The sequence below is a fragment of the Ranitomeya imitator genome, chromosome 1, assembly GCF_032444005.1.
Source record: "Ranitomeya imitator isolate aRanImi1 chromosome 1, aRanImi1.pri, whole genome shotgun sequence".
NCBI lineage: Eukaryota > Metazoa > Chordata > Amphibia > Anura > Dendrobatidae > Ranitomeya > Ranitomeya imitator.
In genome coordinates, this window is record NC_091282.1 from 129282504 (window position 1) to 129309337 (window position 26834).

General features: G+C 44.0%; 1 protein-coding gene across 1 annotated transcript in view; it reads right to left on the reverse strand.

Moving 5' to 3' along the window:
• The window catches only part of OCLN (occludin), a 65475-nt gene that overhangs the window by 16521 nt on the left and 22120 nt on the right, over positions 1 to 26834 (reverse strand). Inside the window, exon 5 of the mRNA XM_069750817.1 lies at positions 2676 to 2812. Coding sequence (XP_069606918.1) covers positions 2676 to 2812 — 137 coding nt within the window. The remainder of the gene's footprint in view (positions 1 to 2675; positions 2813 to 26834) is intronic.

Sequence of the window (26834 nt, forward strand, 5' to 3'; positions counted from 1 at the left end):
GTGTGAGATGGAAATTGCTTTTACAGTGCAAGTCTATGGAGCCTCGTTCTGACACTACATAGATGTACAGGTGCTTCTTAAAATCAGAATGTCAAAAAGTTTATTTCAGTTCTTCAATATAAGAAGTGAATCTCATTTATAGAGCCATTACAAATAGAGTGATCTATTTCAAGTGTTTATTTCAGAAAATGAAAACCCAAAAGTCATTTCATTATAATCAGTAAATTAGAATACTTTATAACACCAGCTTGAAAAATGATTTTAAAATCCGAAATGTTGGCCTACTGAAATGTATGTTCAGTAAATGCACTCAATACTTGGTCGGAGCTCCTTTGTCATCACTTGCTGCATCAATGCGGGGTGACATGGAGACGATCAGCCTGTGGTACTGCTGAGTGGTTATGGAAGCCAAGGTTGCTTTGAAAGGAGCCTTCAGCTCCTCTGCATTGCTGCGTCTGGTGTCTCATCTTCCTCTTGACAATACCCCATAGAATCTATGAGGTTAAGGTCAGGCGAATTTGCTGGCCAATCAATCATAATGATATCGTGGTTTTTTTAAACCAGGTATTGGTACTTTTGCTCTAAAATTTCCTTGTAGACTGCTGCGCTGACATTGGTCTTGATAAAACACAGTGGACCTACACCAGCAGATTACATGGCTCCCCAAACAGTCACTGATTGTGGAAACTTCACACTAGACCTCAAGCAGCTTGGATTCTGTGCCTCTCCACTCTTCCTCCAGACCCTGGGACTTTGATTTCCAAATGAAATGCAAAATTTACTTTCCTTGTGGAGTGTGTCTGTGACTGCCTACTAGACATCTGTCATGTCAGCAGTCTTCCCCATGATTGTGGAGCCTACTGAAACAGACTACAGGACCTTTTTAAACGCTTAAACCTTTGCAGGTGTTTTCTGTGAATTAATCTAATTTATTGAGATAATGAATTGGGTTTTCTTTGGCTGTAAGCCATAATCCTCAACACTAACAAATAAACTCTTGAAATAGATCACGGTCTGTAATGACTCTATATAATATATATAAGACTAACTTTTTGTATTGAAGAACTTAAAGAAATTAACTTTTTGATGATATTCTAATAATTGGGTACAATCAGTAGATTTGGTTTCCAGTACCATCTCTATGCTGACGACACCCAATTATACACTTCTTCTCCTGTTATCACGCTGACCTTTTTAGTAAACACCAGTGATTGTCTTACCGCTGTCTCTAACATCATGTCCTCCCTCTATCTGAAACTAAACCTGTCAAAAACTGAACTCCTCGTGTTTTCTCCCTCTATTAACCTACCTTTGCCTGACATTGCCATCTCCGTGTGCGGTTCCACCATTACTCCAAAGCAACATGCCCGCTGCCTTGGGGTCATCCTTGATTCTGAGCTTTCATTCACCCCCCACATCCGATCACTGGCTCGCTCTTATCTGCATCTCAAAAACATTTCTAGAATTCGCCCTTTTCTTACTTTCGACTCTGCAAAAACTTTTAATGTTTCACTCATTCATTCTCGTCTGGACTATTGTAACTCTCTACTAATCGGCCTCCCTCTTACCAAACTTTCCCCTCTCCAATCTGTCCTGAATGCTGCAGCCAGGATCATATTCCTCACCAACCGTTACACCGATGCCTCTACCTTGTGCCAGTCATTACACTGGTTACCCATCCACTCAAGAATCCAACACAAAACTATTACCCTCATCCACAAAGCACTCCATGGCTCAGCACCACCCTACATCTCCTCTCTGGTCTCAGTCTACCTCCCTACCCGTGCCCTCCACTCCGCTAATGACCTCAGGTTAGCATCCTCAATAATCAGAACCTCCCACTCCCGTCTCCAAGACTTTACACGTGCTGCGCCGATTCTTTGGAATGCACTACCCAGGTTAATACTATTAATCCCCAATCCCCAAAGTTTTAAGCGTGCCCTAAAAACGCATTTGTTCAGATTGGCCTACCACCTCAACGCATTAACCTAACTATCCCTGTGTGGCCCATTAAAAAAAAACAAAAAAAAAAAAAAAAACAAACAAACATAATCCGGTTCCTCGCAACATGTTCTCATACACTTTATGCAGTTATTAGCCCTCTGTGTCTGTACTGCTACATACTTAGGCAGTTAACTGGTTCATGCAGCTTTCCATGAACACCTGAGCCTTACACTATGGCTGGTCCGACTAACTTGTAAAGCACTGCGGAATATGTTGGCGCTATATAAATAAAATTATTATTATTGATAATTGCGAGAAGCACCGGTACTTTGCTAAAGCGACTTCCGAGTCACACACAAACACCACTGTGATCTAGTGAGTAGAAATTGCCATCTCATGACCCAGAAGAGGACCAGAGTGATGCAGGAAACTGGGAAGACTGATTAGTGAATATATTAATGTACCTACTCTACACTACTTCTAAATTTACACAGGTTTAGGAAAAATGAAATAAAAAAAAAAAAAAAGTAGTGCTTCTTTAAGGAATTAGGTTTTTATTCTCTAAAAACGTTGGGTGAAAAATGGTCTTTCGCCACTGAAAGATTGCTGCAAAAAGTACAGTATGTTTTTTTTTTTTGGAGTTATGTAGCAGAGGATGTTGTGTGTACGAATAGCCCAACACAATTTCATTGACTATTGGAAATATAGCATACATTATTAATAAAACTCACGCTTGTGATCTGAAGCTGCGTTCTGAATAAGCTTGAAGTCCATTTACACTTCTATGATCCATAACAGACCCATTCACCTTCTCATTGTATTCTGACATGGCCGGTATCTGCTCAGGATCGGTGGACACATTTTTCACCTGTTGGCAAGGGAATGAGTTATCAAAAAGAATAATGGTACAACAAAAAATATATTACCTTGTTTAAGTACTTTGTCTGCAGTAATGTTGGTTTAGAGCAGTGTTCCCCAACCCCAGTAAAGAGCCACCAACAAATCATGTTTTCAGGATTTCTTTGGTTGGAATCTGTGCAACGCTAAAAGAATCCTGAAACCATGATCTCTTGGTGGCTCTTGAGTTGGGAAACACAGCTTTAGAAGATGGAATAAAATGATAGATGATAGTTTCTCTTACAGTGTTCCCCACTGTTGCAAAAATTACCGTACTTTGTATTTAAAACTGAAAAAAAAAAATCTAGATCCCATTCCTTAACCCCTCTGTGACCTTAGACGTACTATCCCGTCGAGGTGCCCTGGGCTTATCTGACCCTGGACGGGATAGTACGTCATAGCCGATCGGCCGCGCTCACGGGGGGAGCGCGGCCGATCGCGGCCGGGTGTCAGCTGCTTATCGCAGCTGACATCCGGCACTATGTGCCAGGAGCGGTCACGGACCGCCCCCGGCACATTAACCCCTGGCACACCGCGATCAAAGATGATCGCGATGTGCCGGCGGTACAGGGAAGCACCGCGCAGGGAGGGGGCTCCCTGCGGGCTTCCCTGAGCCCCCCGCAGCAACGCGATGTGATCGCGTTGCTGCGAGGGTCTCCTCACCTCCCTCCCTGCTCGAGCCCCGGATCCAAGATGGCCGCGGATCCGGGTCCTGCAGGGAGGGAGGTGGCTTCACAGAGCCTGCTCAGAGCAGGCACTGTGAAGCAGCCTGCACTCCTATCAGATCAGTGATCTGACAGAGTGCTGTGCAAACTGTCAGATCACTGATCTGTGATGTCCCCCCCTGGGACAAAGTAAAAAAGTAAAAAAAAAAATTTCCAAATGTGTAAAAAAAATAAAAAAAAATATTCCAAAATAATGAAAAAAAAAAAAAAATATTATTCCCATAAATACATTTCTTCATCTAAATAAAAAAAAAAAACCAATAAAAGTACACATATTTAGTATCGCCGCGTCCGTAACGGCCCGACCTATAAAACTGGCCCACTAGTTAACCCCTTCAGTAAACACCGTAAGAAAAAAAAAAAAAAAACGAGGCAAAAAACAACGCTTTATTATCATACCGCCGAACAAAAAGTGGAATAACACGCGATCAAAAAGACAGATATAACTAACCATGGTACCGCTGAAAGCGTCATATTGTCCCGCAAAAAAAGAGCCGCCATACAGCATCATCAGCAAAAAAATAAAAAAGTTATAGTCCTGAGAATAAAGCGATGCAAAAATAATTATTTTTTCTGTAAAATAGTTTTTATCGTATAAAAGCACCAAACCATAAAAAAATTATATAAATGAGGTATCGCTGTAATCGTACTGACCCGAAGAATAAAACTGATTTATCAATTTTACCAAACGCGGAACGGTATAAACGCCTCCCCCAATAGAAATTCATGAATAGCTGGCTTTTGGTCATTCTTCCTCACAAAAATCGGAATAAAAAGCGATAAAAAAATGTCACGTGCCCAAAAATGTTTTCAATAAAAACGTCAACTCGTCCCGCAAAAAACAAGACCTCACATGACTCTGTGGACCAAAATATGGAAAAATTATAGCTCTCAAAATGTGGTATTGCAAAAAATATTTTTTGCAATAAAAAGGGTCTTTCAGTGTGTGACGGCTGCCAATCATAAAAATCCGCTAAAAAACTCGCTATAAAAGTAAATCAAACCCCCCTTCATCACCCCCTTAGTTAGGGAAAAATAAAAAAAAATGTATTTATTTCCATTTTCCCATTAGGGCTAGGGTTAGGGCTAGGGTTAGGGCTAGGGCTAGGGTTAGGGCTAGGGTTAGGGCTAGGGTTAGGGTTAGGGCTAGGGTTAGGGCTAGGGTTAGGGCTAGGGTTAGGGCTAGGGTTAGGGCTAGGGCTAGGGTTAGGGCTAGGGTTAGGGCTAGGGTTAGGGCTAGGGTTAGGGTTAGGGCTAGGGTTAGGGCTAGGATTAGGGTTAGGGTTGGGGCTACAGTTAGGGTTGGGGCTAAAGTTAGGGTTAGGGTTTAGATTACATTTACAGTTGGGAATAGGGTTGGGATTAGGGTTAGGGGTGTGTCAGGGTTAGAGGTGTGGTTAGGGTTACCGTTGGAATTAGGGTTAGGGGTGTGTTTAGATTAGGGTTTCAGTTATAATTGGGGGGTTTCCACTGTTTCGGCACATCAGGGGCTCTCCAAACACGACATGGCGTCCGATCTCAATTCCAGCCAATTCTGCGTTGAAAAAGTAAAACAGTGCTCCTTCCCTTCCGAGCTCTCCTGTGTGCCCAAACAGGGGTTTACCCCAACATATGGGGTATCAGCGTACTCAGGACAAATTGGACAACAACTTTTGTGGACCAATTTCTCCTGTTACCCTTGGGAAAATACAAAACTGGGGGCTAAAAAATAATTTTTGTGGGAAAACAAAAAGATTTTTTATTTTCACGGCTCTGCGTTATAAACTGTAGTGAAACACTTGGGGGTTCAAAGTTCTCACAACACATCTAGATAAGTTCATTGAGGGGTCTAGTTTCCAATATGGGGTCACTTGTGGGGGGTTTCTACTGTTTAGGTACATTAGGGGCTCTGCAAACGCAATGTGACGCCTGCAGACCAATCCATCTAAGTCTGCATTCCAAATGATGCTCCTTCCCTTCCGAGCCCTCCCATGCGCCCAAACGGTGGTTCCCCCCCACATATCGGGTATCAGCGTACTCAGGACAAATTGGACAACAACTTTTGTGGACCAATTTCTCCTGTTACCCTTGGGAAAATACAAAACTGGGGGCTAAAAAATAATTTTTGTGGGAAAACAAAAAGATTTTTTATTTTCACGGCTCTGCGTTATAAACTGTAGTGAAACACTTGGGGGTTCAAAGTTCTCACAACACATCTAGATAAGTTCATTGAGGGGTCTAGTTTCCAATATGGGGTCACTTGTGGGGGGTTTCTACTGTTTAGGTACATTAGGGGCTCTGCAAACGCAATGTGACGCCTGCAGACCAATCCATCTAAGTCTGCATTCCAAATGATGCTCCTTCCCTTCCGAGCCCTCCCATGCGCCCAAACGGTGGTTCCCCCCCACATATCGGGTATCAGCGTACTCAGGACAAATTGGACAACAACATTTAGGGTCCAATTTCTCCTGCTAACCTTGGAAAAATACAAAACTGGGGGCTAAAATATAATTTTTGTGGAAAAAAAAATATTTTTTATTTGCATGGCTCTGCGTTATAAACTGTAGTGAAATACTTGGGGGTTCAAAGCTCTCACAACACATCAAGATGAGTTCCTTAGGGGGTCTACTTTCCAAAATGGTGTCACTTGTGGGGGGTTTCTACTGTTTAGGTACATTAGGGGCTCTGCAAACGCAATGTGACGCCTGCAGACCATTCCATCTAAGTCTGCATTCCAAATGGCGCTCCTTCCCTTCCGAACCCTCCCATGCGCCCAAACGGTGGTTCCCCCCCACATATGGGGTATCAGCGTACTCAGGACAAATTGGACAACAACTTTTGTGGTCCAATTTCTCCTCTTACCCTAGGGAAAATACAAAACTGGGGGCTAAAAAATAATTTTTGTGGGAAAAAAATTTTGTTTTATTTTTATGGCTCTGCATTATAAACTTCTGTGAAGCCCTTGGTGGGTCAAAGTGCTCACCACACATCCAGATAAGTTCCTTAGGGGGTCTACTTTCCAAAATGGTGTCACTTGTGGGGGGTTTCAATGTTTAGGCACATCAGTGGCTCTCCAAACGCAACATGGCGTCCCATCTCAATTCCTGTCAATTTTGCATTGAAAAGTCAAACGGCGCTCCTTCCCTTCCGAGCTCTCCCATGCGCCCAAACAGTGGTTTACTGCCACATATGGGGTATCAGCGTACTCGGGACAAATTGGACAACAACTTTTGAGGTCCAATTTCTTCTCTTACCCTTGGAAAAATAAAAAATTGGGGGCAAAAATATAATTTTTGTGAAAAAATATGATTTTTTATTTTTACGGTTCTGCATTATAAACTTCTGTGAAGCACTTGGTGGGTCAAAGTGCTCACCACACCTCTAGATAAGTTCCTTAGGGGGTCTACTTTCCAAAATGGTGTCACTTGTGGGGGGTTTCAATGTTTAGGCACATCAGTGGCTCTCCAAACGCAACATGGCGTCCCATCTCAATTTCTGTCAATTTTGCATTGAAAAGTCAAACTGCGCTCCTTCCCTTCCGAGCTCTCCCATGCGCCCAAACAGTGGTTTACTGCCACATATGGGGTATCAGCGTACTCAGGACAAATTGGACAACAACTTTTGAGGTCCAATTTCTTCTCTTACCCTTGGAAAAATAAAAAATTGGGGGCAAAAATATAATTTTTGTGAAAAAATATGATTTTTTATTTTTACGGTTCTGCATTATAAACTTCTGTGAAGCACTTGGTGGGTCAAAGTGCTCACCACACCTCTAGATAAGTTCCTTAGGGGGTCTACTTTCCAAAATGGTGTCACTTGTGGGGGGTTTCAATGTTTAGGCACATCAGTGGCTCTCCAAACGCAACATGGCGTCCCATCTCAATTTCTGTCAATTTTGCATTGAAAAGTCAAACTGCGCTCCTTCCCTTCCGAGCTCTCCCATGCGCCCAAACAGTGGTTTACTGCCACATATGGGGTATCAGCGTACTCAGGACAAATTGGACAACAACTTTTTGGGTCCAATTTCTCCTGTTACCCTTGGTAAAATAAAACAAATTGGAGCTGAAGTAAATTTTTTGTGTAAAAAAGTTAAATGTTCATTTTTATTTAAACATTCCAAAAATTCCTATTAAACACCTGAAGGGTTAATAAACTTCTTGAATGTGGTTTTGAGCACCTTGAGGGGTGCAGTTTTTAGAATGGTGTCACACTTGGGCATTTTCTATCATATAGACCCCTCAAAATGACTTCAAATGAGACGTGGTCCCTAAAAAAAAATGGTGTTGTAAAAATGAGAAATTGCTGGTCAACTTTTAACCCTTATAACTCCCTAACAAAAAAAAAAATTGGTTCCAAAATTATGCTGATGTAAAGGAGACATGTGGGAAATGTTACTTATTAAGTATTTTGTGTGACATATCTCTGTGATTTAATTGCATAAAAATTCAAAGTTTGAAAATTGCGAAATTTTCAAAATTTTCGCCAAATTTCCGTTTTTTTCACAAATAAACGCAGGTACTATCAAAGAAATTTTACCACTATCATGAAGTACAATATGTCACGAGAAAACAATGTCAGAATCACCAGGATCCGTTGAAGCGTTTCGGAGTTATAACCTCATAAAGGGACAGTGGTCAGAATTGTAAAAATTGGCCTGGTCATTAACGTGCAAACCACCCTTGGGGGTAAAGGGGTTAATATCATCAAGTGTACAACCGAAGCAAAACACAATGGATTATACAGTTTATATATTCAGGACAAACTAACGCCATCGTTTCACTTCCAACAAGGAGCGGCCATGATAATGCGGCTTTTTGACAATCACTAGTGATGAGCGAATATACTCGGTTCTCGAAATTTCCTGAGCACGCTCGGGTGTCCTCAAAGTATTTGTAACTACTCAGAGATTTAGTTTTCAGCGCTGCAGCTGAACGATTTACATCTGTTAGCCATCATAAGTACATGTGGGGATTCCCTAGCAACCAGGCAACCCTCACATGTACTTATGCTGGCTAACAGAGGTAATTCATTCAGCTGCGGCGCTGAAAACTAAATCTCCGAGTACTTACAAATACTAGAAGAACACCCGAGCATGCTCGGGAAATCTCGAGTAACGAGTATATTCGCTCATCTCTAACAATCACATATAGTAAATGCCTTTGCTTCTAAAGGGCTTGTGTATAAAGTTACCTGAGCAGTCACCACAAAAAAAAAAAAAAGTTTCCAGGTTTTGGAAAACCTCTGGTCCCATGGCTGCAGTTTTTTTTCGCTTTTGCATTTTAAATAAAAACAACCTGTTATTAACTCAACAGCCCTGCAGTCAATAAGTGAGCCAAGTGGCTGTCAAGAGTAGACGGCAAAAGCCGCTTAGCAATTAGCTCAGGGGTGGGGAGCCTCAGGCCCCAGGGCCATTTACGGCCCTAGGTGACCTTTTATCAGGCCTCCGAGCAGATTCTCAGGGACCGCATTCTTGGGCAGGGAGGTCTATTTTGATTACAACCAGCTCATTCATTTCTTCAATTTCTTCTTGCTCTGTTAGCACACACATGCAGTGTTCACTACTGAACATTGAAGGGCATGCAATGAAAGATTGTGTCCTGACACCAGTGCCAGAGTCAGGATGTACTTTGTGGGTGGAGTTTGTACGGCCCCCAGAAGGATGGTATAAATATCCCAATGGCCCTTGGTAGAAGAAAAAAAAAAAAAATTCCCCACCCCTGAATTAGCTGCATGCCTAACGACAATATATAGCATCCGAAAAAAAGGAGTCACGAAACTGCCACTTAGAGTATAAAAAATAACACCATTTATTTATAACCTTATAAAAAAGCTCAATACACATACATATAAATAGAGTAACTATTGTGAATTACGAATAGGGTAACAAGACCAACCAACACAACCAAATCAACGGCTTGAGGTCTCAGGTTCACTAGAAGCACATGTATAATGAATAGTATTCCATAACTAGTCCAACTAAGGACCCGTGGAAATAAATAAATCTAAATAAACATACAAGACTGGACCTCACCCATGTCAGCCGAGTTGTGTAGGTAGTCACGCCAGCCCCCGGAAGAAGCCTACGCGAAACGCGCGTAGGGGCTGGCGTGACTACCTACACAACTCGGCTGACATGGGTGAGGTCCAGTCTTGTATGTTTATTTAGATTTATTTATTTTCACGGGTCCTTAGTTGGACTAGTTATGGAATACTATTCATTATACATGTGCTTCTAGTGAACCTGAGACCTCAAGCCGTTGATTTGGTTGTGTTGGTTGGTCTTGTTACCCTATTCGTAATTCACAATAGTTACTCTATTTATATGTATGTGTATTGAGCTTTTTTATAAGGTTATAAATAAATGGTGTTATTTTTTATACTCTAAGTGGCAGTTTCGTGACTCCTTTTTTTCGGATGCTATATACTATTTGTGGAGTGTTGTTCTGTCCGTCTGCGGACTCATATATGTGTCTCGGATCTAATTATTTACATGCCTAACGACAAGCACTGAAGATGAGACAACAGGAGCAGCAGTGGAGACAGTGCTGGACAGAGGGGCTGGTGACTAGAAATTGGTCTTAAAAAAAAAAAAAAGCAAAATATTCACAGCAATGTCACACACACCTCTCAAATATAAAAGGAGAAACCCTTTAGGACATTCTCCAGTACTTTATGCTTAAGGTTATCTGACAGAGGCCATCCTCCAGAAACTCATGGTTCCTGGCGAGAAGGCGGCTAATCATAACAGTTATTACATGTCATAAGGTTTCATCTTCACATTGCCAGGCAACAAGTCTAAGCAAAAACACAAGTTATCTGTAGATTTCTTGAAACCTCATCAAAGGAAAGAATAAAAAAAAGAAAACACTATATATATATATATATATATATATATATATATATATATATATATATATATATATATATATATATATATATATATATATATACACACACACACGAGATGATTAGTTTCTCTTCACACCCTAGGACATTTTGTTAGGAATAGATATGAAATTACACAACAGAAACCATTCATGCTGGATTCTTTAGGTCAAGAGAAAAACAAAAACCACAGTCTCAGGATGACCCCTTAACCAATTTTGTTGCATACAGAAGTGTTAGGTGTGACTGGAGCTCTTCCACCAGTAATCTATATACACTCTCATTCCTACAAATGTATATAAAGCCTGACCTGTACATTTTTACTTTGTGATCATGATGAATAATCCAAGCAAAACTTGAAAAAATGTATTTGGCCTGCAGTATGGCATAGCCCCTTCCTCCCCTAATCAGACGATTAGTCCGAACCCTGCAACTGTACCCTCATATGTATACAGATACATTTCTTTAACCGGTCATACACATTAAGCGGCTGTCGGCAGAAGGAAGCTCCAGACAACCATTATGACTGGCTCTTCCATATGTGTTCAGTGATGGCATATCTCCGGTAGAACAAAGCATTCGACAGTCTCCAAGATAGAAACAAAATGTATGTCCTTTATTTGGAAATCACATAAAAACAGCAAGGAAGTGTGAAGAGGAGACGCAACGGACGACGGCTGTTTGACGCCGGTGTGCGCTTCTTTGGGTCCTAGTACAGTTATTGCCCAGTGTCCTCCATCCCAAGACAGCAATGCAAAATTGTACGGCTACGTTCCCACAATCAGTATTTGGTGAGTTTTTGATGTTGCAGAATTTCCGCATACATTATGTAAATTGGGCTACTTGCATTATTTTCATTGCATTTGTGTTTTGTTTTTTTTTGTAAATATGAATTCTCGTGTTTTTGACATTGTATGTGTCTCCGTCTTGTGTGCCATGATTTAAATAAAGCCGCTTTGCTTTCTACACTGCCTGGTATTTGACATTCAGGTGCGGATTACAGGCTTTTTTTTTTTTTTTGAGTTTCTGCTGTGGAAACACTAAAAACGCATGCTTTTACCGTAACTATGGACAAATTCCCAGAAAACTCTGCGTACCCACAAGATAAATGGACATGCTCTGGTTTAGAAAAAATGCGAGCTTATGTAGCATGAAAAAGAAGCATAGTGAGCATGAGATTTCTATAAATCCCAACCACTTTGCTTGTACTGTAAAATGCTGCGTTTTTACAGCAGTGAAAATATGCAGCATCAAAAACATGGTAAAAGCTCACCATGGGTACACAGACTAAATATTAAATGCCATCAATGGCACCGTATGCAAATGGAACTCATGCCAGCGTGATTTCTATGGTGGCATGGTCAATCAAGGTCGGACAATACTACAGTTACATTTTTCTGGACTCCATTATTGGCCTGTAACATGCAAATGACTGAAAATGGCCAATGTAAACTGCTCTTTAGGGGGGAATGAAATAATTAATTCTTTTTTTTTACCACTTAATTTAGTCCTTAAACCGGAAATTTTTTTGTCCTTTAAGTGCAGACAAGACTTCTTGCGCAGCGCAGACTAGCACTAGTGACTTTATGATATAAATGGTTTTCAGTTCAAATAAATCCCAAGTTGGAAAGTCGCATTTACAAATCACCACGGAAGAACACAAAGCTGAAGTCCTCTGCGACAAGCCAGAATAAACACGCTGACAATGTCATGAAACTCGAGGCCCTGCCCAGAAACTGCAGCCGCTCATTACAAACACTTCTGTCATGAGACATCAGGTTACATCACCGGCACAGAGCTTATCTGCCAGTACATCTATATATGAGGAATGTTCACCTCTGCCCCGGGGGATTCGCTGTATCTGCACGCAGATACCGACCTACCAGCACGCAGATACAGCCCGATGGGCAGCGTCCCCAGGGCTGTACCGCAGTAACCCAGCCCACTTGTATAAACATGTAATCGAAGGTGAAAATGCTCTGTGTGCATTCCGCTAGACAGGCAAGTTTAGAGAGTGAACTGATAAGCCACATGCCTGGCAAATAGTATGGAAACAGTTACCCTTTATTATGGTATTACATGCCAGCTATTGAAAGGACGGCGAAACATACGATACATAAACAAGTGGGTCCCGCGCATGGAAATTCTCTATTATGGCTTTTTAAATAAAAATAATATGGACATTTGAAAATACACAAAACTAGATGATGTGATTCTTGCACAAAAAATATGACAGTCTGTCTCTTAGGGCTCATTTCCACTTGCGAGGAAAGCAGCCGAGTGCAATCCGTTTAAAAAAAAAAAAAAAAAAAAAAAAAAAAAAAAATCGGATTGCACTTGGACCAGTGTTATTCAATGGGGGACATCTCATCTGCGATTTTTTTCTCAGCTGAAGTAGGACTGAGAAAAAAAAAAAAATTGCAGCATGCTGCGTATTGCGGCGATTCTCGGACGAGACTCGCCAATTTAAGTCAATGGGTGCGAGAAAAAAAAAAATCAAAATCGCACAGCACTCGGACCATGTGCCATGTGAGTGCTGTCCGGTTTTTATGCACCGGTGTCCTTTGAAAAGCCGGTAATTCATGTGCGGTGTACAGTACAATCACACTGACATGTTAGAATAGATAAAATAAATGTCTACACATAGTATAGATATAATATATTAGATTGTGGCCCGATTCTAACGCATCGGGTATTCTAGAATATGCATGTCCCCGTAGTATATGGACAATGATGATTCCAGAATTTGCGGCAGACTGTGCCCGTCGCTGATTGGTCGAGGCAACCTTTATGACATCATCGTCGCCATGGCAACCATTATGACATCTACATCGATACTGTGCCCGTCGCTGAATCAGAGACGCGGGATGTCTACGTCCTTTATGACATCATCGTCGCTGTGCCCGCCGCTGATTGGTCGAGGCCTGGCGGCCTCGACCAATCAGAGGCGCGGGATTTCTACGTCGATTCTGTGCCCGTCGCTGATTGGTCAGAGACGCGGGATTTCCAGGACAGACAGACAGACAGACAGACGGAAAAACCCTTAGACAATTATATATATACTAGACTGTGGCCCGATTCTAACGCATCGGGTATTCTAGAATATGCATGTCCTCGTAGTATATGGACAATGATGATTCCAGAATTCGCGGCAGACTGTGCCCGTCGCTGATTGGTCGAGGCGACCTTTATGACATCATCATCGCCATGGCAACCATTATGACATCATCGTCGCTGTGCCCGTTGCTGATTGGTCGAGGCCTGGTGGCCTCGACCAATCAGACGCGGGATTTCTGCATCCTTTATGACATCATCGTCGCTGTGCCCGTTGCTGATTGGTCGAGGCCTGGCGGCCTCGACCAATCAGAGACGCGGGATTTCTACGTCGATGCTGTGCCGGTCTCTGATTGGTCGAGGCCTGGCGGCCTCGACCATCAGAGAGCCGGGATTTCCAGGACAGACAGACAGACAGACGGAAAAACCCTTAGACAATTATATATATAGATATATATAGATAGATAGATAGATAGATAGATAGATAGATAGACATCACTAAGACACATACATATATACATTTAATACAGAGATAGCAAAAAACAGCAATTGAATTACCGGCTTTTCTGCCATCTATCTCCTTATCAAACCCGACATGATATGAGACATGGTTACATACAGTAAGCCATTTCATATCCCTTATTTTTTTTTACATATTCCTCACTACTAATGTAAGAAGTGTGTGTGTAAAATTTTGTGGCTCCAGCTGTTAAAATAAAGGGTTAAATCACTAAAAAAATTGGCGTGGGCTCCCGCACAATTTTCTCCGCCAGAGTAGTAAAGCCAGTGACTGAGGGCAGATATTAATAGCATGGAGAGGGTCCACGGTTATTGGCCCCCCCCTGGCTAAAAACATCTGCCCCCAGCCACCCCAGAAAAGGCACATCTGAATTTCTGTAATTTAACCCTTTATTTTAACAGCTGGAGCCACAAAATTTGAAAGGGATATGAAATGGTTTACTGTATGTAACCCATGTCTCATATCCTGTCAGGTTTGGGAAGGAGACAGCAAAAGCCGGTAATTGAATTACCAGCTTTTCTGCAATCTATCTCTGCAATACATACCGTATATACTCGAGTATAAGCCGAGATTTTCAGTCCATTTTTTTGGGCTGAAAGTCCCCCTCTCGGCTTATACTCGAGTCATATACCCGGGTGTCAGCAGGTGAGGGGGAGCGGGGGCTGTGTAGTTATACTTACCTGCTGCGGCGCGGTCCCTGCAGTCCCTGGCTTCTCCGGCGCTGCAGATTCTTCCTGTACTGAGCGGTCACATGGCACCGCTCATTACAGAAATGAATAGGCGGCTCCACCTCCCATAGGGGAGGAGCCGCATATTCATTGCTGTAAATGATCGGTGCCATGTGACCGCTCAATTACAGGAAGAAGCTGCAGCGCCGGAGAAGCCAGGGACTGCAGGGACCGCGCCGCAGCAGGTAAGGGGAGCGCAGCGCTATAATTACCTGCTCCTCGCTCCGGTGCGGCTCCGTCTCCAGCGTCCTCTAGCAGTGACGCTCAGGTTAGAGGGCGCAGTGACGTAGTCAGTGCGCGCCCTCTGCTGAGCGTCAGTGCTGGAGACGGAGCCGCACGAGGAGCAGGTAATTATTGAAAGCGCCGGCGTCCTGAGAAGAGAGGTGAGAATGTGATTTTTTTTTTTTTTATTGCAGCCGCATTCTATATGGCACAGCATTATAAGGAGCACCTATGGGGCCATAATCAAAGGTGCAGAGCATATATGGCACAGCATTATAAGGGGCATCTATGGGGCCATAATCAAAGGTGCAGAGCATATATGGCACAGCATTATAAGGGGCATCTATGGGGCCATAATCAAAGGTGCAGAGCATATATGGCACAGCATTATAAGGGGCACCTATGGGGCCATAATCAAAGGTGCAGAGCATATATGGCACAGCATTATAAGGGGCACCTATGGGGCCATAATCAAAGGTGCAGAGCATATATGGGGCACAGCATTATAAGGAGCACCTATGGGGCCATAATCAAAGGTGCAGAGCATATATGGCACAGCATTATAAGGAGCATCTATGGGGCAATAATGAACGGTGCAGAGCATTCTATATAGCACAGCATTATAAGGAGCACCTATGGGGCCATAATCAAAGGTGCAGAGCATATATGGCACAACATTATAAGGAGCATCTATGGGGCCATAATCAAAGGTGCAGAGCATATATGGCACAGCATTATAAGGAGCATCTATGGGGCCATAATCAAAGGTGCAGAGCATATATGGCACAGCATTATAAGGAGCATCTATGGGGCCATAATCAAAGGTGCAGAGCATATATGGCACAGCATTATAAGGAGCATCTATGGGGCCATAATCAACGGTGCAGAGCATTCTATATGGCACAGCATTATAAGAAGCATCTATGGGGCAATAATGAACGGTGCAGAGCATTCTATATAGCACAGTTGTATATGGAGCATCTATGGGGCCATAATCAAAGGTGCAGAGTAGGGTTGAGCGAAACGGGTCGAACATTTTCAAAAGTCGCCGACTTTTGGCTAAGTCGGGGTTTCATGAAACCCGATCCGACCCCTGTGCGGGGTCGGCCATGCGGTACGCGACTTTCGCGCCAAAGTCGCGTTTCAATGACGCGAAAAGCGCCATTTCTCAGCCAATGAAGGTAAACGCAGAGTGTGGGCAGCGTGATGACATAGGTCCTGGTCCCCACCATCTTAGAGAAGGGCATTGCAGTGATTGGCTTGCTGTCTGCGACGTCACAGGGGCTATAAAGAGGCGTTCCCGCCGACCGCCATCTTACTGCTGCTGATCTGAGCTTAGGGAGAGGTTGCTGCCGCTTTGTCAGAAGCAGGGATAGCGTTAGGCAGGGTCCATTAACCACAAAACCGCTTGTGCTGCAGCGATTTGCACTGTCCAACACCACCCTCGGTGTGCAGGGACAGTGGAAGTTTTTTTTTTTTTTTTTTTCCCCTCAGCGCTGTAGCTCATTGGGCTGCCCTAGAAGGCTCCCTGATAGCTGCATTGCTGTGTGTACGCCGCTGTGCAAACCAACTGCTTTTTTCAAAGCACAAATCCTCTTGTTCCTTCCTTTCTGCACAGCTATCTTTTTTGTTTGTCCACACTTTTTATTTCATTTGTGCATCAGTCCACTCCTTATTGCTGCCTGCCATACCTGGCTGAGATTACTGCAGGCAGGGAGATAGTAATTGTAGGACATTCCCTGTTTTTTTTTTTTTTTTTTTTTTTGGTGGGAGATTAAGATTGGCAATTTGGCATTTCTGCTAGAGTGCCATCCCTGTGTGTGCCATCTCTCTCACATAGTGGGCCATAGAAAGCCTTTTCATTTTTCTGTATTTTTTTTTGTGGGGTGTATAAATTCTCCCTGATAAAAATACAGTGGGAGATTAATATTGGCCTTTGGGCTTGTGTGCCAGTCCTGAGTGTGCCATCTCTCTCACAAATAGTGGGCCATAGAAAGCCTATTTTATTTTTTTTGGGGTTTTATAAATTCTCCCTGAAAAAAAGGGAGATTCATATTGGCCTCTGGGCTTGTGTGCCAGTCCTGAGCGTGCCATCTGTGCCAGCCCTAGGCGTGCCATCTCTCTCACAAATAGTGGGCCATAGAAAGCCTATTTATTTTTTTTTTTGGTTTTATAAATTCTCCCTGAAAAAAAGGGAGATTAATATTGGCCTCTGGGCTTGTGTGCCAGTCCTGAGCGTGCCATCTGTGCCAGCCCTGAGCGTGCCATCTCTCTCACAAATAGTGGGCCATAGAAAGCCTATTTAATTTTTTTTTTTGTTTTATAAATTTTCCCTGAAAAAAGGGAGATTAATATTGGCCTCTGGGCTTGTGTGCCAGTTGTGAGCGTGCCATCTGTGCCAGTCCTGAGCGTGCCATCTCTCTCACAAATAGTGGGCCATAGAAAGCCTATTTAAATATTTTTTTGGTTTTATAAATTCTCCCAGAAAAAAAGGGAGATTAATATTGGCCTCTGGGCTTGTGTGCCAGTCCTGAGCGTGCCATCTGTGCCAGCCCTGAGCGTGCCATCTCTCTCACAAATAGTGGGCCATAGAAAGCCTATTTAATTTTTTTTTTTGTTTTATCAATTTTCCCTGAAAAAAGGGAGATTAATATTGGCCTCTGGGCTTGTGTGCCAGTTGTGAGCGTGCCATCTGTGCCAGTCCTGAGCGTGCCATCTCTCTCACAAATAGTGGGCCATAGAAAGCCTATTTAAATATTTTTTTGGTTTTATAAATTCTCCCAGAAAAAAAGGGAGATTAATATTGGCCTCTGGGCTTCTGTGCCAGTCCTGAGCGTGCCATCTGTGCCAGTCCTGAGCGTCCCATCTCTCTCACAAATAGTGGGCCATAGAAAGCCTATTTTATTTTTTTTTTGGGTTTTAGAAATTCTCCCTGAAAAAAGGGAGATTAATATTGGCCTCTGGGCTTGTGTGCCAGTTGTGAGCGTGCCATCTGTGCCAGTCCTGAGCGTGCCATCTCTCTCACAAATAGTGGGCCATAGAAAGCCTATTTAAATATTTTTTTGGTTTTATAAATTCTCCCAGAAAAAAAGGGAGATTAATATTGGCCTCTGGGCTTCTGTGCCAGTCCTGAGCGTGCCATCTGTGCCAGTCCTGAGCGTCCCATCTCTCTCACAAATAGTGGGCCATAGAAAGCCTATTTTATTTTTTTTTTGGGTTTTAGAAATTCTCCCTGAAAAAAGGGAGATTAATATTGGCCTCTGGGCTTGTGTGCCAGTTGTGAGCGTGCCATCTGTGCCAGTCCTGAGCGTGCCATCTCTCTCACAAATAGTGGGCCATAGAAAGCCTATTTAAATATTTTTTTGGTTTTATAAATTCTCCCAGAAAAAAAGGGAGATTAATATTGGCCTCTGGGCTTCTGTGCCAGTCCTGAGCGTGCCATCTGTGCCAGTCCTGAGCGTCCCATCTCTCTCACAAATAGTGGGCCATAGAAAGCCTATTTTATTTTTTTTTTGGGTTTTAGAAATTCTCCCTGAAAAAAGGGAGATTAATATTGGCCTCTGGGCTTCTGTGCCAGTCCTGAGCGTGCCATCTGTGCCAGTCCTGAGCGTCCCATCTCTCTCACAAATAGTGGGCCATAGAAAGCCTATTTTATTTTTTTTGGGGGTTTTATAAATTCTCCCTGAAAAAAAGGGAGATTAATATTGGCCTCTGGGCTTGTGTGCCAGTCCTGAGCGTGCCATCTGTGCCAGCCCTGAGCGTGCCATCTCTCTCACAAATAGTGGGCCATAGAAAGCCTATTTAATTTTTTTTTTTGTTTTATAAATTTTCCCTGAAAAAAGGGAGATTAATATTGGCCTCTGGGCTTGTGTGCCAGTTGTGAGCGTGCCATCTGTGCCAGTCCTGAGCGTGCCATCTCTCTCACAAATAGTGGGCCATAGAAAGCCTATTTAAATATTTTTTTGGTTTTATAAATTCTCCCAGAAAAAAAGGGAGATTAATATTGGCCTCTGGGCTTCTGTGCCAGTCCTGAGCGTGCCATCTGTGCCAGTCCTGAGCGTCCCATCTCTCTCACAAATAGTGGGCCATAGAAAGCCTATTTTATTTTTTTTTTGGGTTTTAGAAATTCTCCCTGGAAAAAAAAAGGGAGATTAATATTGCCCTTTGGGCTTGTGTGCCAGTACTAAGCGTTCCATCTCTCTCTCTCTCTCTCAGTCAGTGGGCCATAGAACGCCTATTTTTGGTTTTATTTGTTTTATAAATTCTCCCTGAAAAAATCATTTTATTTTATTTGGTTTCTAAATTCTTCCTGATAATAAAAAAAATATGATTTTATTTTTTTTTCTAAAGTCTCCCTGAAAAAAAAAAAAAAAAACCAACCAAAAAAAACAGTGGGAGATTAATATTGGCCTTTCTGCTTGTGTGCCAGTCTTGACTCCTGGGTGTGCCATCTCTCTCTCTCTCTCTCTCTCTCCAATTGTGGTCCATAGAAAGCCTATATTTTTTTTCCTTGATTTGGGTTCTAAAATCTACCAGAGAAAATAACTACATCAATCATTGGTAGAAAAATATTGGCCTCTGGGTTTGTGTGCCACTCCTGACTCCTGTGTGCGTCATCTCTCAGTCAGTGGGCCATAGAACGCCTATTTTTGTTTTTATTTGTTTTATAAATTCTCCCTGAAAAAATCATTTTATTTTATTTGGTTTCTAAATTCTTCCTGATAAAATCATATTTTTTTTATTATTTTTTTTTCTAAAGTCTCCCTGAAAAAAAAAAAAAAAAAAAAAAAAAAAAAAAAAACAGTGGGAGATTAATATTGGCCTTTCTGCTTGTGTGCCAGTCTTGACTCCTGGGTGTGCCATCTCTCTCTCTCTCTCTCTCCAATTGTGGTCCATAGAAAGCCTACATTTTTTTTCCTTGATTTGGGTTCCAAAATCTACCAGAGAAAATAACTCCATCAATCATTGGTAGAAAAATATTGGCCTCTGGGCTTGTGTGCCACTCCTGATTCCTGTGTGCGTCATCTCTCACTCAGTGGCCCATAGAAAGCATATAGTTTGTTACATTTGTTTTCTAAATTCTCCCTGCAAAAATCTATTTTTTTTTTTTTGGGGGGTTTCTAAAGTGTTCCTGAAAAAAATAAAAATAAAAAAAAAATAATAGTGTGACATTAATATTAACATTTGTGCTTCAGTGACAGTCCTGCGTGTGGGGCATCTCTCTAATTTGCAGCCACCAAAAAAAGAGTGTGTAACATTGGGCCTGATTTTCGCTGTGGTCTCACCAACCTGTAAAGGGGTAGCTAAATCATACTGAAGTTATAGCTCACCGTGTAAGTTGTGTGACTGCAACAAATAACGTTAGTTTGGTTACGTTTTTAAAACAATGAGGAAGTCTAGTGGAAGAGGTCGTGGCCGGGGGCGTTCATTGTCAGCTGGTAATGAGGGTAGTGGTAGTGGTGGAGCATCAGGTGGTCGTGGGGGAAAAAATATTGCACCTAAGTCTGGAGCTGTGGAGCCAGGTTCGTCGTCCGGCTACACAAGGCCTCGAACGCTCCCTTTTCTGGGATTAGGAAAACCGCTTTTAAAGCCGGAGCAGCAAGAGCAAGTTTTGGCTTATCTTGCTGACTCAGCCTCTAGCTCTTTTGCCTCATCTCGTGAAACTGGTAAAAGTAAAAGCAGCGCGTCGTTAGTGGATGTTCACGGTCAGGGACAAGTCACTTCCTTGTCCTCTTCAGCAAAAACAACAACAGAGAAGAATGCAGCAGGCGACACAACGGGTTACTCCATGGAGCTCTTTACACATACCGTCCCTGGCTTAGAAAGTGAAGCAGTTAACAGTCCATGCCCATTACAAATTGAATCTGACATGGAGTGCACTGACGCACAGCCACAGCCAGACTACTATGCTGGTCCTTTGACTCAGACCACAACATTGCCCTCGCAGGGTGCTGATCAAGAATCAGACCCTGATGAGACTATGTTGCCCCATCACGAACGCTATACCACCGAACGACACGGTGACACAGACGAAGTTGCGCAGGAGGTACAAGAAGAGTTATTAGATGACCCAGTTCTTGACCCCGATTGGCAGCCATTGGGGGAACAGGGTGCAGGCGGCAGCAGTTCTGAAGCAGAGGAGGAGGAGGGGCCGCAGCAGGCATCAACATCGCCACAGGTTCCATCTGCCGGGCCCGTATCTTGCCCAAAACGCGTGGCAAAGCCAAAACCTGGTGGAGGACAGCGTGGCCATCCGGTTAAAGCTCAGTCTGCAATGCCTGAAAAGGTATCCGATGCTAGAAAGAGTGCAGTCTGGCATTTTTTTAAACAACATCCAATTGATCAGCGCAAAGTCATCTGTCAAAAATGTTCTACTTCCTTAAGCAGAGGTCAGAATCTGAAAAGTCTCAATACTAGTTGCATGCATAGACATTTAACCACCATGCATTTGAAAGCTTGGACTAACTACCAAACGTCCCTTAAGGTTGTTGCACCCTCGGCCAATGAAGCTAGTCATCAACGCAACATCCCTTCCGGCAGTGTAGGACCACCATTTAGCGCACCACCTGCTGTATCTGTGCAGGTATCTTTGCCAGGCCAAAGCAGTCAGGGTCAGGGAATCACCAGTTTCGTAGTAGGAAACACTGCATCTAGGGCACCGGCGGCAACAATACCATCTCCCACCGTCTCTCAGTCTGCCATGTCCACCGGCACCCCCGCTAGTTCCACGATCTCCAGCTCTCCAGTCCAGCTCACCCTACATGAGACTATGGTTAGAAAAAGGAAATACTTAGCCTCGCATCCGCGTACACAGGGTTTGAACGCCCACATAGCTAGACTAATCTCGTTAGAGATGATGCCCTACCGGTTAGTTGAAAGCGAAGCTTTCAAAGACCTGATGGACTACGCTGTACCACGCTACGAGCTACCCAGTCGACACTTTTTTTCCAGAAAAGCCATCCCAGCCCTCCACCAGCATGTTAAAGAGCGCATCGTCCATGCACTCAGGCAATCTGTGAGCACAAAGGTGCACCTGACAACAGATGCATGGACCAGTAGGCATGGCCAGGGACGTTACGTGTCCATCACGGCACACTGGGTAAATGTGGTGGATTCAGGGTCCACAGGGGACAGCAAGTTTGGGACAGTTCTGCCTAGCCCACGGTCTAGTAAACAGTTGTCTGTAGCCGTTCGCACCCCCTCCTCCTCCTCCTCCTCGTCCTCCTGCAGAAGCAAGAGCTCGTCCACAGACCGCAGTCGCACAAACACTCCATCCGCACCTGCCACTGTTGCACACCAGGTCTCCCATTATGGGGCAGCTACTGGCATACGTCAGCAGGCTGTATTGGCTATGAAGTGTTTGGGCGACAATAGACACACCGCGGAAGTTCTGTCCGAGTTCTTGCAGCAAGAAACGCAGTCGTGGCTGGGCACTGTAGATCTTGAGGCAGGCAAGGTAGTGAGTGATAACGGAAGGAATTTCATGGCTGCCATCTCCCTTTCCCAACTGAAACACATTCCTTGCCTGGCTCACACCTTAAACCTGGTGGTGCAGTGCTTCCTGAAAAGTTATCCGGGGTTATCCGACCTGCTCCTCAAAGTGCGTGGACTTTGCGCACATATCCGCCGTTCGCCTGTACACTCCAGCCGTATGCAGACCTATCAGCGTTCTTTGAACCTTCCCCAGCATCGCCTAATCATAGACGTTGCAACAAGGTGGAACTCAACACTGCACATGCTTCAGAGACTGTGCGAACAGAGGCGGGCTGTTATGTTTTTGTGGGAGGATACACATACACGGGCAGGCAGTAGGATGGCAGACATGGAGTTGTCAGGTGTGCAGTGGTCGAAGATTCAAGACATGTGTCAAGTCCTTCAGTGTTTTGAGGAATGCACACGGCTGGTTAGTGCAGACAACGCCATAATAAGCATGAGCATCCCCCTAATGCGTCTGCTGATGCAAAGTTTGACGCACATAAAGGATCAGGCGTCTGCACCAGAGGAAGAGGAAAGCCTTGATGACAGTCAGCGATTGTCTGGTCAGGGCAGTGTACATGACGAGGTACCGGGCGAAGAGGAGGTGGAGGATGAGGAGGATGATGGGGATGAGTATATTTTTAATGAGGAAGCTTTCTCGGGGGCACGGGAAATTGGTGGCGTGGCAAGGCCGGGTTCTGGTTTTTTGAGGGACACAAGTGACGTAGATTTGCCTGCAACTGCCCCTCAACCAAGCACAACCGCAGATTTGACAACGGGAACTTTGGCCCACATGGCGGATTATGCCTTGCGTATCCTCAAAAGGGACACACGCATTACAAAAATGATGAACGATGACGATTACTGGTTGGCCTGCCTCCTTGATCCTCGCTATAAAGGCAAATTGCAAAATATTATGCCACATGAGAACTTGGAACTAATATTAGCAACAAAACAATCAACTCTTGTTGACCGTTTGCTTCTGGCATTCCCTGCACACAGCGCCCGTGATCGTTCTCACACGAGCTCCAGGGGCCAGCAGACCAGAGGTGTTAGAGGGGCAGAAATCAGAAGTGGCGTTGGACAGAGGGGTTTTCTGACCAGGTTGTGGAGTGATTTTTCTATGACCGCAGACAGGACAGGTACTGCAGCATCAATTCAAAGTGACAGGAGACAACATTTGTCCAGTATGGTTACAAACTATTTTTCATCCCTTATCGACGTTCTCCCTCAACCGTCATTCCCATTTGATTACTGGGCATCCAAATTAGACACCTGGCCAGAATTGGCAGAATATGCATTGCAGGAGCTTGCTTGCCCGGCAGCTAGTGTCCTATCAGAAAGAGTATTCAGTGCTGCAGGTTCAATACTAACAGAAAAAAGGACTCGTCTGGCTACCCAAAATGTAGATGATCTAACCTTCATTAAAATGAACCACAACTGGATTTCAAAATCTTTTGCCCCACCCTGCCCGGCTGACACCTAGCTTTCCTATGAAAAGGTCTTGCCTGTGGACTATTCTGAATGACTTTTCCAATCTCGTAATTTTCTTCACCTGATTGTCCAGCATACGACATGTTTCCACCTCACGAAATGGCCAAACTCCCCACACGGGGCCGTGCTATCGCCACTTTGCGCTTGGACCCTTGAGAGTGCTGTTTGTCTGAAGAGGTGGGTGTGGCCGCTTTTGGTCGACGGCACTGCCACTGGGTCCCTCATAGTACAATAAAGTGTCTCTGGCGGTGGTGGTGCGCACCCAACGTCAGACACACCGTTGTAATATGAGGGGCCCTGTGCCTGTACCGCCGGCCACAAGACAGTTCCCCCCCCCAGCTCAAACAGTGCTCTACCACTAGCAAAATTATCTCTCACAGCTTCACCAATGTGTAGTCTAGCCGCTGACATCCTTCAATGCCTGGCACTGACAATACCATTGTTTTGACATTTTTGTTATGTTAGGCCTTCGAAGCCTGTCTGCGGTCCCTTCTTTCTACAACTACTACACTGACCAGGCCACTGCTGGCCGTGTTACCCTGGAACCAATTTAAAAGTGCCTACAGTCAGCCCAATTTTGTTATGTTAGGCCTTCGAAGACTGTCTGCCGTCACTCCTTCCACTAGACTTCCACTGACCATACACTGCTGCCCATGTACCCCTGGAACCAATTTAAAGTGCCTACAGCCAGCCCAATTTTGTTATGTTAGGCCTTCGAAGCCTGTCTGCGGTCACTCCTTCCACTAGACTTCCACTGACCAGACCACTGCTGCCCGTGTACCCCTGGAACCAATTTAAAAGTGCCTACAGCCAGCCCAAGTTTGTTATGTTAGGCCTTGGAAGCCTGTCTGCGGTCACTCCTTCCACTAGACTTCCACTGACCAGACCACTGCTGCCCGTGTACCCCTGGAACCAATTTAAAAGTGCCTACAGCCAGCCCAAGTTTGTTATGTTAGGCCTTGGAAGCCTGTCTGCGGTCACTCCTTCCACTAGACTTCCACTGACCAGACCACTGCTGCCCGTGTACCCCTGGAACCAATTTAAAAGTGCCTACAGCCAGCCCAAGTTTGTTATGTTAGGCCTTCTAAGCCTGTCTGCGGTCCATTCTTTCAACTACTACTACACTGACCAGGTCACTGCTGCCCGTGTACCCCTGGAACCAATTTAAAATTGCCTACAGCCAGCCCAATTTTTTTATTTTAGGCCTTCGATGCCTGTCTGCGGTCCATTCTTTCAACTACTACTACACTGACCAGGTCACTGCTGTCCGTGTACCCCTGGAACCAATTTAAAATTGCCTACAGCCATGTGTTATTATTTTAGGCCTTCGATGCCTGTCTGCGGTCACTCCTTCCACTAGGCCTCCACTGACCACACCACTGCTGTCCGTGTACCCCTGGAACCAATTTAAAATTGCCTACAGCCAGCCCAATTTTTTTATTTTAGGCCTTCGATGCCTGTCTGCGGTCCATTCTTTCAACTACTACTACACTGACCAGGTCACTGCTGCCCGTGTACCCCTGGAACCAATTTAAAATTGCCTACAGCCATGTGTTATTATTTTAGGCCTTCGATGCCTGTCTGCGGTCACTCCTTCCACTAGGCCTCCACTGACCACACCACTGCTGTCCGTGTACCCCTGGAACCAATTTAAAATTGCCTACAGCCATGTGTTATTATTTTAGGCATTCGATGCCTGTCTGCGGTCCATTTTTTCAACTACTACTACACTGACCAGGTCACTGCTGCCCGTGTACCCCTGGAACCAATTTAAAATTGCCTACAGCCATGTGTTATTATTTTAGGCATTCGATGCCTGTCTGCGGTCCATTTTTTCAACTACTACTACACTGACCAGGTCACTGCTGCCCGTGTACCCCTGGAACCAATTTAAAATTGCCTACAGCCATGTGTTATTATTTTAGGCCTTCGATGCCTGTCTGCGGTCACTCCTTCCACTAGGCCTCCACTGACCACACCACTGCTGTCCGTGTACCCCTGGAACCAATTTAAAATTGCCTACAGCCATGTGTTATTATTTTAGGCCTTCGATGCCTGTCTGCGGTCCATTCTTTCAACTACTACTACACTGACCAGGGCACTGCTGGCCGTGTACCCCTGGAACCAACATCAGAAAATATAAAAATAAGTATTTTGCTTATAAAAAAGAAAATACTGGTGAGATATCAAATGCAGACATTTTAACATTAAAAACAAACACACAACTAAAATCTGGTACAGTACTAAAAATGGCCACCAGCTACAATTACTTTCTCCTGCAAGTAGTTAACTGAAAGTTTTTTTAAATTGAAAACACACATATGGCATCCACCGAGTGTTGTCCTGTCGCGTCTTCTTTATATTATTGCCGAGAAGATGCAAAATAATGAAAATAATAAAATCATTAATTACCAAAATAATAGAGAAAGTCAACACCACATTGCAAATAAACATTCATTCCAAATAAAGAAGCAGGGCGCGTCCGAGGGTGAGTATATACCTAATAAGAATATAATCACCCTCGGACGCGCAATGCTTATTTCCAACAGCCTTCCTTCCTAAGAATCAGCCCTTCCGTCGTGTAGAGAGACGTTGTGTTACACTCCAAGGTGTTCCCCAGGTTGCCTTTCCTGAGCTTCGATCTTCCGGCTCTCGTTTAGTAGTTCTTGGAAACTACTCTGCATTAGGCCTTCAAATTGGGTATGGGGTGTAGAGAGATGGTGTGTTCCACTCCAAGGTGTTCCCCAGGTTGCCTTTCCTGAGCTTCGATCTTCCGGCTCTCGTTTAGTAGTTGTTGGAAACTACGCTGCATTAGGCCTTCAAATTGGGTATGGGGTGTAGCGAGAGGGTGTGTTACACTCCAAGGTGTTCCCCAGGTTGCCTTTCCTGAGCTTCGATCTTCCGGCTCTC